Below are 12,548 nucleotides of genomic sequence, written 5' to 3'. Positions count from 1 at the left end.
GCTGCTGGTTTGGAGAAGCCTGCCTTCGAGGGCCCGCATGCCCGGGGGAGAGGGGATCAGGGACAGTTTGGGGTGTGCTGGATTCACCCAATATAACGCCGTCCTCCCTTGGGCTGAAGCCACAGAAGTCAACAGAACAGACAGCAAGGGAGTGCCACATAGAGGCCAAGGAAGAAATATTGAAAATGAACAGTCTTCTATTTCATGATGAAGCTTTGACTTCTTTCCTCAGCTCGTTTGCTGAAATACAGAGAAGTATCCGGAGGAAACACTTATCTCTGCCCTCGAATTCCCAGAACGCCAACTCTGATTAACTTTGCGATGTTATTGTTTCAGAAAGTCCAAACTCCGATGATCCATCTTACATGTATTAAAAGTTACTCAGGCAAGGGTCCAAGGGAAAGTCTCTTCACTCTCAGCCTGCCCATCACTGTTTATGCTGTAGAAGGAGAACTACTTTAAAATGCACCTACCGTCTTTTATTTTGGTAGGTGATTCTGAGGCATTTGCAGGGTAGGTAAAGCCTGGAAATTGATAAAGTGATTATTTAAAGCAGTGATCGCCACCAGGGGTGAGTTTGTCCCTCATGGATACTTTGGTAATGTCTAGAGATATTTTTGGTTTCACAACTAGAGGGTATGGGGGTGCTACTGGCATCTGGTAGGTAGAGACCAGGGATGCTGCTAGACATCCTACGATGCGCAGAACAGCACCCACCACAAAGGATATCCAAAACAAAATGTCAATAGTGATGACATTGAGGAATCCTGCTTTAAGGTTCTCAGCAAATTTACTACAAATAACCACTACTATTCATCCAGCCAACAATCACTGGAGATTTAGTATAATATTAAGACATTATGTATAGCCCTGGCACTGGGGAGTTAGCTTTGCAGTATCTAGTGGAGGAATGACAGAGGTATACAAACAAATATAATGTAATATAAAACATGCAAAGTGCCTGAGTGGAAATGCAAATAAATACAGAGAAGGATTTGAGTTTGAGAGGGTGGGGTTGGGGGAGGAGGAAGAACCAATGTCACTTTCCCCAAGAGGACCACAAACTGCATGTTTACACTCAAAGATATCACTCTTGCATATAAATTTGAAATAACTGCTAGGAAAGCTCACCAAACCCTTAAGCGCTTTTTAAGCAATCTGTCTTTCTGCTTTTATATACATATCCTTGGAGAGATGCAGCCTACAGCTTTCTTTGTGACTTTGTTCTTTATTGAGATTATTTTCCTAAAAACAATGTGTTTCTAGTACCAAGAAAATGCTCTATTTCCTTCTCCCACCCTTAGTTGATTCTTTCTATCTATACCTTTAAAATATTGATAAATGTACAGTGTAATTCTATAGCTGCTAATCAACAACACAATACATACTTAGCCTCTTTTATTTTGCCTGGATAGCAACTTAAATTTATCCACAATTTTGAGGATGCACCTTCCTAAGCATCTGTTCATTGGCTTCTATCTTTTTCAATACTGAGTGCCAAGGATGTAGCAGGAACTATCGTCTCCAACCCCCTGCTCCTATTTTCCAGGCTGAAAGAAACCCCGGGACAGCAGAGATACTTAGGAAGAAGTCTAATGAGCATAAGACAAAAGGGCTCTTTCCCACCCTTAGGAAAATTAGTGACTGGACCAAAGGGGTTTTGATCAAACAAAAGTGTACTTACGTTAGATTTGCAAGGCTGAAATTGCCTAGTGATCATTTCCATTGCAGATATCATAGACAATGATGCATCTTCCAGGTTAGCAATGTGGATGATAAAACTGTCTGGGACACTATCATTGGCAAATGTGAGCTCATAGCTAAGCTGAAATGGAAATCAGTTATGAAACAGAACTACCAGATGCCATATGCCTGCACACAAAATATTCTGGGCAATCTTACAAATCAAATAAGTAACATATGTAGTTGAGGTTCTACTTTGTGAGTTTCACTGCACAATACCAGGGAGCAATTTGTTTGTTTGTTTGTTTTTAACTCTGGCTTTGAATCTTGACTCTGACACTTTCTAGTGTGGGGATCTAGATAAGTTAATACAACATCTCCGAGTCTATATTTTCATAACAGTAAAATGAGGTAAATCATACCTATCTCTTCAGATTATTGTTGATTCTGCAGGTCTGGATGCTGTCAGGAAAACAAAGACCATATCAGTTATTTTAACGGAGAGAATCTGATATAGGAAATTGGTTAGAGAACCAGTTGCTGGAGAGCCAAAAGAGCAAAGAAAGGACCCCTGAGGGCTGGGAGAGCAAAAGGCAGAGGTTGTGGGGATTAGAAACTGGATGCTTGACAGAAGGACCTGTGGAGCTGAGACACAGTAGTATGAAAATACACTTGTAAGAATATTATGTGACATTACTATGCATTCCTTCTGATGTGCTGTTATTGCAGTAGCTTAGGGCCCCACAGAGCTGAGTCTCAGCTGAAGCTGGGAAGGTGCAAAAGAGAGCTGGAAACTGGAACCAACTGCCACTGCCAACGTGATGGGCCATCACCAGTGAGACTCCCAACAAGTACTCACGAAGGAGCAAGTCCCTTCTTCAACTCCAGCCTCCATCTCTCTGCTACCTTGACTGGCAGACAGTGAAGGAGAAACATGACTACCAACAGCCCAGTTAAAAGCAGAGAAAAGAGGGCTGGATTTGGAGCTGAGAAACAGCCCCAATATATGGCCCATCCATTCACTCAATGTGTACATTTATGGAGTGCTTACTGTGGGTCAGACTGTGAGGCTGTGAGGCTCTCTGCTAGGTGCTGGGGAGCCTAGAGAATTAAATGGAAAACACTCCTAAAGCACAAGGCTCAGCCATGCAGAAAATATTATCTTTATAGCCCCTGTCATATCTAACACAATATCTTGTACATAGTGGAATATTTGGAGGGGGAAGCATTACATCAAATGGGATGAGATGGGATGGGATGGGATAAAATGGAATTACAAAGGCAGGTCTTAACTTTGAAAATCTTTGGAGAAAATATTTTGAGCCTAAGTATTAATGTCTACTCAAGCTCTCCTAACTTTTGTATCTCCCTCTGTTTTGATAATAATAATAGATACTTTCTTAAATCCTCTATGCAATCCATGAGCAATTTTAAGTCCAAACGTTCAGGAACTAAAATAATTCAGGCAATGATAAACATTTTCTATGATAAAAACGTTAACAAGTAAAGCTATAACCCAACTAGCAAGACACTGTTCATTCCATGGATGGAGGCCCCCTGTTGTCAGAGTGAACATGACATTGGCTTTGAAGACATTGGGGGGAGCTGATGAAAATATCATGGGCTTATTTTAAGAAGTGTTGGGCAATATGCTTTTGAATAAATGTAGCAATTCATGTGAAAACAAAATTGTTGCAAATTTTGAATATGTTTGCAAAATATACGATGTACTCACAACTAATCTATTGCTTTCTTCTTCACAGATCCATTACAAGATTTTGGCTTTTCTGTTGAAAAGTGTTCCAAGCAATTAAAATCAAATATCAACGTTAGATTTGGAATTATTCTGAGTAAGTAAAAAAAAATGATTAGCATAAAATAAAACATTGCACAGCCTCTTCCAACTACACACACCTAATGACTTATGTTAACTGTAATGACTGGCTAAACTACTGTTCCCTCACCACTCTCTGGAATTAACTCTATTTATATCTTCATTTTCAAATCTCTCTCTGAGTCATATCCAGGTAGGGTAGAGCTCTCACTTAAAGCTGTACTTTTGTATTAAAAAGACTCTAGGCACTCATTTGATGACATAAGCACCTGGAATCAGTATACCCAGCAAAAAAAAAGGAAAATATTTTCAGATTAAGTATTAACGTCTATTCAGGATCTCCTAACATTTTTAGTTATCTCAGCAACAAATAAACCTACTACCAGCAGTACTGTTTGTCTTTTGTGTTATTTTGTATCCCAAATAGTTAATACAAATTGTTAAACCTTCACATAGGCAAGGAGGAGATGTAATATTTTCTCCCCTACCCCAATCAGTAAGCTAGAGCACTTTCTGATTGTTTAATTTTCATATGATCATGCAATTATAGTTGGCCAATATATTTTCTATAGCTACTAGATGATCTCCTTTTCCAAAACAGTGATATCAAAATCAAAGTAGAGAGGCTTAATAAACTTAGCATGTGGAATCATTCCAGAGAAATGGAGGGAACATTCACAGAAATCAAGAACTCTCACGCATCTTTGTATTTCTAGAATCTTGCACAGTATCTGGACTCTAGCAGCAGCTCGAGAAATGTTATGGGGAGAGAAAAAGAGAGAAAAGAGAAATAGAAGAGTGGGTGGAACATAAAAGGGAAGAATGGAGAAAAAGAGAGAATTGGAAGCCACCATCATGGAACCCGCTGAAGCTTCCTGTGCACCTGTGCTGCAATACCTCCCTGGTGACAGCAGCAGATGTATGTTGGCGTGACCACACCCCACCGCCATCGTGGGGAACAAATGATACTATGCAGCTGAGAAATTCCAGAAGCCAGACCTGCAGACATCACATTAAAAGGCTATAGCATCAGGGTGGGGAGCTCAGCTGATTAACTACCTTGCTCCAAGCAGGTATTTTGAGAAACAGCCACCTTTCGTACCCAGGGTCCCATCATAATCCCCTGTAGCATTGCCTAAATGCTGTTTTACCAAGGAAAGAAGAAAACTGTTCCCCACACAGAGCAGATTAATGGAAACAAAAGGTTCTTTAGCTCATGCTGCTGTATACTGTGAATGCCTTTGATACACAGTGAAACACGCAGTAAGAGTAAAGCTGTTCTTCTCTTTCCTCCAGGAGAGGACATCAAAGAGCTATTTCTTGACCTAGCTCTCATGTCTCAAGGCTCATCTGTTTTGAATTTCTCCTATCCCATCTGTGAGGCGGCTCTGCCCAAGTTTTCTTTCTGTGGAAGAAGGAAAGGAGGTAAGCCATCTGTCTTGCTCACTGCTTGCAGGGGCCTGCAGAGAGATAAACGTGAACTTGCATCTGAAGCCAGGACACCCAGACCAGAGCTCTGTCTCTGCCCCTCACCTTTGGACGAGCTTATCCTCACTTATCAGCATGTGTTACATAAAAATAACAATAAGGCCCATTCCATAGGCCTACCTTACAGGGCTGTTGTGAATATCAAAATGAAATGAGACATATGAGATGCTTTAAAACAGAGCATTGTTACTGTGAGTAGCAGCATCTTATAAAAAGGGCTGGCAGCAGAAAGAGCCAAGAGCTTCCAAAAATCCGTTGAGGTTCAGAGTGCTTCCAGGTTTTCCCTTCACAACTTCCTTAGTGGCCGGATATCCTTAATATAGTAATGGACTTCAAAAAAGAAAAAAAAAATGAAGCTTATGATATGTCACCACCTTTCCCACGTGGGTCATTGAATAACAGGGGCATCAGGTAGTTACACTCGAAGTAGAGAGGCAGAAACCCCATTATATTAGCTACCTTTTCTGCAGTGCACCAACCCTCTACCCCCTGCCATACAGCCTTGAAGAAAGGGCAGGTCACCTTCCCCCACCTGTCCCCACCTCTCCTTTCCTTCTTGTCTTTACCCACGGCTTCACCAAGGCCCTGAGATGCTTCCGCGATGTAGTTAAAACCTGGCTCTATTCTCTGACTGTCCTTCCCCAGGAGTGGTTCTCTCCCAGCTGTTCTCCCCTCCCAGGGTCTCCTTCCTATTCCCACTGGCCAAGGCAGGGCATACTCCCAATACACCCCTCACCCCACATCTCAGAAATACTCCTTTATCTATTTTCCCATTCAAGAGAGCTAGAATTTTAAACAGTAAATTCCTTGTGATATGATGCAATTACTCCTTTTAAATGAAAGATCTAGAAGAAATTGGAAACTCCTTCCTACAGTGAGGGATGCAGACAAAAGAAAACAAGGAACTTAAGGGAGGATTGGCCAGATGGAAGCCGGGGGAACTTTGCTGGGATCTGGAGAGGACAGAATCAGCCTGGCTCACTCACCACCCTCACCATCTCTCCTGAGTGTGTGGCACATCAGTGTATCCTAGTGTTTGCCATTTTGGACTGTCCTGGTTTACTGCCGTGTATCTTCCACATTGGACTATGGCTGCTTGAGGGTAGGGTCATATCACCTTTGTCTTTTTATTCCCAGTATTTCAAATATGGCTGACACACAGAGAGCTCTGAATACAGACACACACAGAGCAAAATGCCTAACACGATTGAGCATTTGTACCAGGCCCTGTTATAAGAGCTTTAGACCCAATAAGTCATTTGCTTCCCACACCAACCTTACAAGTTAATACTACATTAATATTCCAACTTCATAAATGTGTAACTGAAGCACAGAGGGGTTTAGGAACTTGCACCAAGTCACAGGGCTTGAAGGATCCATGGCTTGAACCCAGGCAGGCTGACTCCAATCTTAGCTTTAATGAATGAATGAATAAAAGAACAAACAATACAACAAATGAGTGTGTCTTGCTTTTGGCCAGGGGTTTATTTAAAATTGTCATCTCAGAAATCTTTCTGCCCAGTGATCTGACTTTGTTTCAAATTGGGACTTTTTTTTTTCTTAGCTAACTCACCTTAAAATGATAAGTCAGTTTTCCTCTCTCAACTTACTGGAGACATTTCTGATTAATCAAAGACGTTCGTGCATTGCCTCAGAATGATGAACTCATCATTAGTCCGTCCCTATTTAACCTTTTCCACCTGCCCTCAGCTGGGCCAACCCCGAACTCCTCACCCACAGTCAGTCCTTTCTCCCTCCTTCCCTCCCTCCCTTCCTCCCTCCTTCCCTTCTCTCCCCCCATCCCTCCCTCCTTCCCTCCCTTCTTCAGCCACATCTTGCTTCACTCCCCATACATACCTTAGGCATCAGCCTTAAGGAATCTTTTGCCACTTTCTCTTCAGAGCCTGCATTTTAACACCTGCAACATTGTTTGGATGGTCCCCTTAGCATGTGTGGCCCACTTGCCATTTGCTTTTCATGCAGACCTAGCTCAAGTATCCCTTTCTCTCTCTGTCTCTCTTTCTGTCTGTCTGTCTGTCTCTCTCTCTCTGAAGCTTCCTCCAGCCCCAACAGATGAAGTGCTCCCTCTGGGTGCTGTGGGAGCATTGTGTTCCTCCTTCTGCTGTAGTTCTTATCTCAGATGGAATTGAATTTTAAGGTTAGTGTGTGTGCCCCTCCCAATTAAACTTCAAACTCCTTGAAGGAAGGCATATTTCTTGCTCCTATCTGTCTCTGCTGACATGGCAAAGAGACCTGGCACAAAGTAAAGACACAATAGATACTTGTTTTATTGCATTTGCATGTTAACATATGATGGATTGAACACAGGTATACCAGTTCACCTTAAAAATGACTACTTAAGGCTGCTTATGCATGGCATAAAGACACAACATGCATCAAACCTTAGCAGAGAGTACATTTTCCTGGTCCTCCAAGTATAAGAAAACCTTGCTATTTTTGCCTGTGTATGGTTTTAATAGGATTGATAAAACAGAAGACAGATGGTTCCCTAAATCAGTTTGAGGTATTCAATTCAGTTTAGCAGCTCAAAAGGCTGACGTTTGCCTTATTTGAATGTTGGACAGCTCTGCAGCTATTTATCTGCTTTATTGCAATGGGAGTGATGACTGCATAGGCAAGCTGAGAAGCTGGCAATGGGCAAATTGCCAGAAAACTTCCTATAGCGTAAAATATCATATAGTGTAAAATGATCAGAAAAGTGATATACAAATGCTACATGAACAAATAATTATGTAAACTACATAAGCCAGAGAAACTAAAATCTTAAATTCGGAGGCTTTTTGGATTATTAAATTTTTTTAACCCACCCACAAACCTACTGCACGAATGATTCTATTCCAAAGAAATGGTTAATAGTAAGACCAGAAGGGGAAAAAATAGCACCAGGGAGAATTAAAGTCAATCGAAATCCAAGTGCAAGCTGCCGTTGACATGTTACGCATAAAAAGGCTTGCAGGTCCTTCTTAGCAGAGCAGTGAGAAAACTTCATGTCCACTGTGGGCAGCACATTGTGGCATCACTGGCAGTTGAGCTGTTTGGTGTCATTGCCATGGCATTACTGTGCATTCCTCTGCAAACTGCATCTCACTGGCTTTTCTCCAAGCCAGATAAAACTACAAAATGGGTCAGGCTTAGTGAGACTGAAATGTTGCCTCCTTTCCCTCTGCCTTGTCCTCAGCTAGCTTTAAGACAAGCATCACATTGGATTCAAAGACAAGCTGATGCTCTTTCAGTATGATTACTTACGCTATGATTGACAATGTGGGGGAAATAGCGTATATGGCCAATGATAGGGCATTGACTAAGTAGGTCATTATTTAGCCAAACAAAGGTACAATATGCTGTGATTTTAAAATGATGCCGTAGATTACTAAATTACATGAAAATATACTTGTAAGAATATTATGTGACAAAGAAGCATGCTATAGAAGTATAGTCACTGTTGAATCCTATTGTATAAAATGTGTGTAAGTGTGTACACCAAAAAAATTCTGAAAGAGTACACACTTCGGTGCTAAGAGTGCTTATCTCTGCAGATCTTTATTTTTGTCTTTTTTGGAAATCTCGCTTGCTTTTATGATACATTTGCAAGGTTACTCTTTAAAGTGTTAGTTTATCATTATAGGAAAGAATAGAGAGAATAAATTCTCTTCCCCTGGGAATAAATCTAAGCGTTTTCAAAGAGAATTACAGCCTATGTAATATCCAGTGATATTTGTACTTGAATAGAAAGTTCTGAATCAAAGAGTTGCATAGAATATCAAGGGATGATCTAACAGCCATCCTCTTGCCTGGGATACCCACAGCCCCATTTACTCAGGCTGTGGGCTCACTAAGAAGGAGACAACATTGGCCACTGTTTTACTTTCTGCTCTGTTAAAGCTGCCTTGGTCCTTCTGTCTCCTCTGATAGCATCGACTCATTTAGATTTATTTGCTTTAGTTGATCGCCATGCTTTCAAACAGGTTCCATAAGCTACACATCCACTTTTAAGACTAAATTGAGCTTCACTGAATGTCCTTAATGACCACACCTAATTCCTAGCCCAAAGGAGGGAAGCTGCAGCCAACTCCCTCAATCCTCAAGAACAATAATGCCAATAGAACCCCTGTGTGGTCCGGGAGCTTTGGTCTGGTCTGCAAACACCAAGCGCGCCCTCACCCCAGTGGCTCTCCAACTTGGTCGCACATTAACTACTCCTGTGCTTTCTGAAGCAATGACCACAAGCCACAGGTCGCGACTGAGCCCTGAAATGTAGCCAGTCTGAATAGAGATGTACTGTAGGTGTAAAGTACAGACTGTTTCAAAGCTTTAATCTGAGAAAAAGAATGTAAAATATCTCTATCATTGTTCCACTGGTTATATGTTGAAATGTTAATATTTGGAATATACTGAGTTAAGTAGAATTTATCATTAATATATTATTTTAATTATTTATCAATGATAAGATATTAGTATTATATTAAAATTAATTTCACCTTTTAAAATGTGGCTCCTAGAAAACATAAAATTATATGTGTGACTCTCTTTAATATTTTTATTGGACAGTGCTGCATTATTATCTCCCTTTATAATTTTGAAGCTCCCAACATCCAGGCCGTACCCTAGACCAATGATATCAGAATCTCCAGGAGTGAGAGCCAAGCCAGGTGGTGACCAGAAGTGCTCTGTGTGGAGAATATGGGAGGAAAAAACTGTTTCTTCCTATATACACCCTCATCTTAACAGATGAGGAAATGGAGTCTAACTTACCCAAGGTCACAAAGCCAGCAAGTGGTGGAACTGGGTTTCTGTCCAGCTCCAAACCCCTCTGCTGTACATCTTCCGTAAACATAAAGAAAGCTTTGCTAGAGAAGAAGTAAATTCATTTCAGCCCTCCACTAAGACAGGAAAAAGATTTAAAGGGCATAACAAAATTATAGAAATCAAAGGATCATCTTTGGGCATAACCAGCCATTATTATAAGGCAGTGGTTCTCAAAGTGTGGTCCTCAGACCAGCAACATCAGCATCATCTAAGAAATTATTAGAAATGGCAAATTTTTGGTCCCTACCCAGACTTATTGAATCAGAAGCTCTGGGGTTGGGGCTTAGTGATCTGTATTTTAACAAGCCCTTTGGGCCATGTGTTGGCAAACTTTTTTCTGGAAAGGGAAGGATAGTAAACATTTTAGGTTTTGCAGACCATATGGTCTCTGTGGCAATTGCTCAACTCTGCCCTTGCAGAGATAATATGAAAATGAGTGGACATGGCTGTGTGCCCAGATTACATGAAGTGAGGTATGTCTATATCTGCTGCATGTATTTTATAATTGATTTGGCTTTGTTTAATTTATTTATGGACACTGAAATTTAAATTTCATTTAATTCTTACATGTGGTGAAATATTATTCTTCTTTTGACCGATCAATCCTGCTCTAAGTGGTTCTGTGGCATGTTAACTTTTGTGAACCACTGCTAGAAGGTAAGTCAGAATCCAGGGCTCTTAGCCAGAGTTACTGAGCACAGGTACGCTGGGGCTGTCACCAGGTGGACACTTGACCTAAGCTGCAGCATAAATTCAGATCCAGGACACTAAGGATAATGCCACACCTGTGCTTTGACTCTGCTTTATAAGGCCTGTGCCAACAAATTAGATTTGGGGCAAAAGGGACTTAACAGAAAGACTGGTCAGAGTGGCAGCTGGCAGGAGGAAGAGCACCTTAGGAAAAAGCCAGAGAGCGGGCCTGGAGGTCCCCTTCCCTCCCCACAGCTGCCATGGACAGTCTGGAGGGCCATTTCATTTCTCTATTTCTCAATTACTGCATCTATCAAATGAGATTGGCCATAATTCATTATTGGGTAAGAGTGGAGACTAAATAAGATATGTGATGTGTCTGATGCGTTAGGAATCACAGCACTGAGTCCCTGGGCTTCCTCCCCTACCTGAGGGACCTTGAGGCAGAGGATTGGAGCATGTTGTGAAAACTGCAGGGCTGATTGATAAACTCTGGTGGGTCTGTCATAGAAACAGGCCAGAGGACTCAAACTGGTTCACCGTAGCACCAGAGGAGCAGCCAGTCCATAACATCTCACGCTGCCAACCTGCTCAGATCGCAGAATTTCCTGACCAGTAACTGAACAAGTCTTTCATGGCCATGTTGTTCTGTTCTGTTTTGTCTTCTTCCTTTGATCTAAGGTCAGCCTCTAAAATTTTTATTTTCTGCCACTGGCTTGACTTCCACCCAGAATGCATAATCTTAGGAATGTCTACTCCCTTCAAGGGAACCTGACATCTATCAAAGTGTGATCTGTCACCCTAGCCCACAATAGTCTGACATAAAGACTTTTCCCAAAGTCTGGGTTTGTCAGCACTCACCAGCACCACACATGAGACACCCACAGCCCTGTCTAGCTTGGAATGGAGTCAAGTTCACTCCAGTCTCTTTCAGTCTCTGATTTATCAAGCGTTCAACACATCTTGATGTCCACTCTCAATGAGGTTCATTTTGTTCAAGCAGTTTCCTAGAATATCCCACGTCAGGAAGATGAAAGTGAAATAAGTTAAATAGAGCAGCCAAAATTTGGTTGTAAGATGTACTGTGGAGCCTGAAACTCAGGTATCACCCTGGGAAGTACAAGCAACACTTCATTCTTGCTCCACAAGCTCCACCCAATTAAAAAGTGGAGAGAAATGACCTAACGGTGGCTCATGTTTGGACTGTCAAGAATATATTGTGTAGGGCCATGGAGACGTGAGGTTCTCAACTGGAAGTGAACCTGGAGATTTGGGTAGAGACTCAGATTAAAGCCATAAAGTAAATAGAATGAACACATGATTTTCTTTCTTTTTAAAAATTGTTTTATATTATTTCCAACTTCTATTTTCAGTTTAGGGGTACATGTGCAGGATGTGCAGGTTCGTTACATAGTTAAACGTGTGCCATGGTGAACGTGTGCCATGGGTGTTATCCCATGATAACACCTAGGTATTAAGCCCAACATCTATTAGCTATTTTTCCTGATGCTCTCCCTCCTCCCATCCCCCACCCTCCAACAGACCCCAGTGTGTGTTGTTCGCCCCAGTGTGTCCAAGGAACATATGATTTTCACACTTGATAATGAGAGACATGTCAACTGTCAAACCTGGTTCTGGCCAAACCTCTATGAGTTCTGACCAGGGTAGATCAACCCAGGCAATGTGGCCTTGGTTCCATAGCACCAAGTGAGTAATACTGTTTCAAAAATAATTTGTGTATTGATTCACAGATTGACTTGCAGATATCAATTGCACACAATCTACTGCCAAAATCAACTGAAATTAAAATAAAGGCTTAGGCGAGTTCAATAAATAAATTGTGTGTGTGTGTGTGTGTATACACTGGGTGTGTATGATTATAAATTAGAGTATCTGTAGGTCAAGGAATCTTCTTTGAAACCTTGAAAGCTGTGATTGATGTAATCCAACCAATGAAAACCTTAGAGGACTTAATGATGCCTTATTCATGTCAGGATCCCAGAGAGGTGCAGAAGACAACGGTGCC

At 41.4% G+C, this 12,548-nt stretch overlaps 1 protein-coding gene across 1 annotated transcript in view; it reads left to right on the top strand.

The window, feature by feature from the left end:
* Positions 1–12,548, top strand: part of LY86 (lymphocyte antigen 86) — a 59,349-nt gene that overhangs the window by 32,214 nt on the left and 14,587 nt on the right. The window contains exons 2-3 of the mRNA XM_055262957.2: positions 3,447–3,533; positions 4,814–4,942. Coding sequence (XP_055118932.1) covers positions 3,447–3,533; positions 4,814–4,942 — 216 coding nt within the window. The remainder of the gene's footprint in view (positions 1–3,446; positions 3,534–4,813; positions 4,943–12,548) is intronic.

Source organism: Symphalangus syndactylus, chromosome 23 (genome assembly GCF_028878055.3).
Source record: "Symphalangus syndactylus isolate Jambi chromosome 23, NHGRI_mSymSyn1-v2.1_pri, whole genome shotgun sequence".
Taxonomy (NCBI): domain Eukaryota; kingdom Metazoa; phylum Chordata; class Mammalia; order Primates; family Hylobatidae; genus Symphalangus; species Symphalangus syndactylus.
Note: the sequence above shows the minus strand (reverse complement) of the source record. Positions and strands in the feature narration are given on the sequence as shown.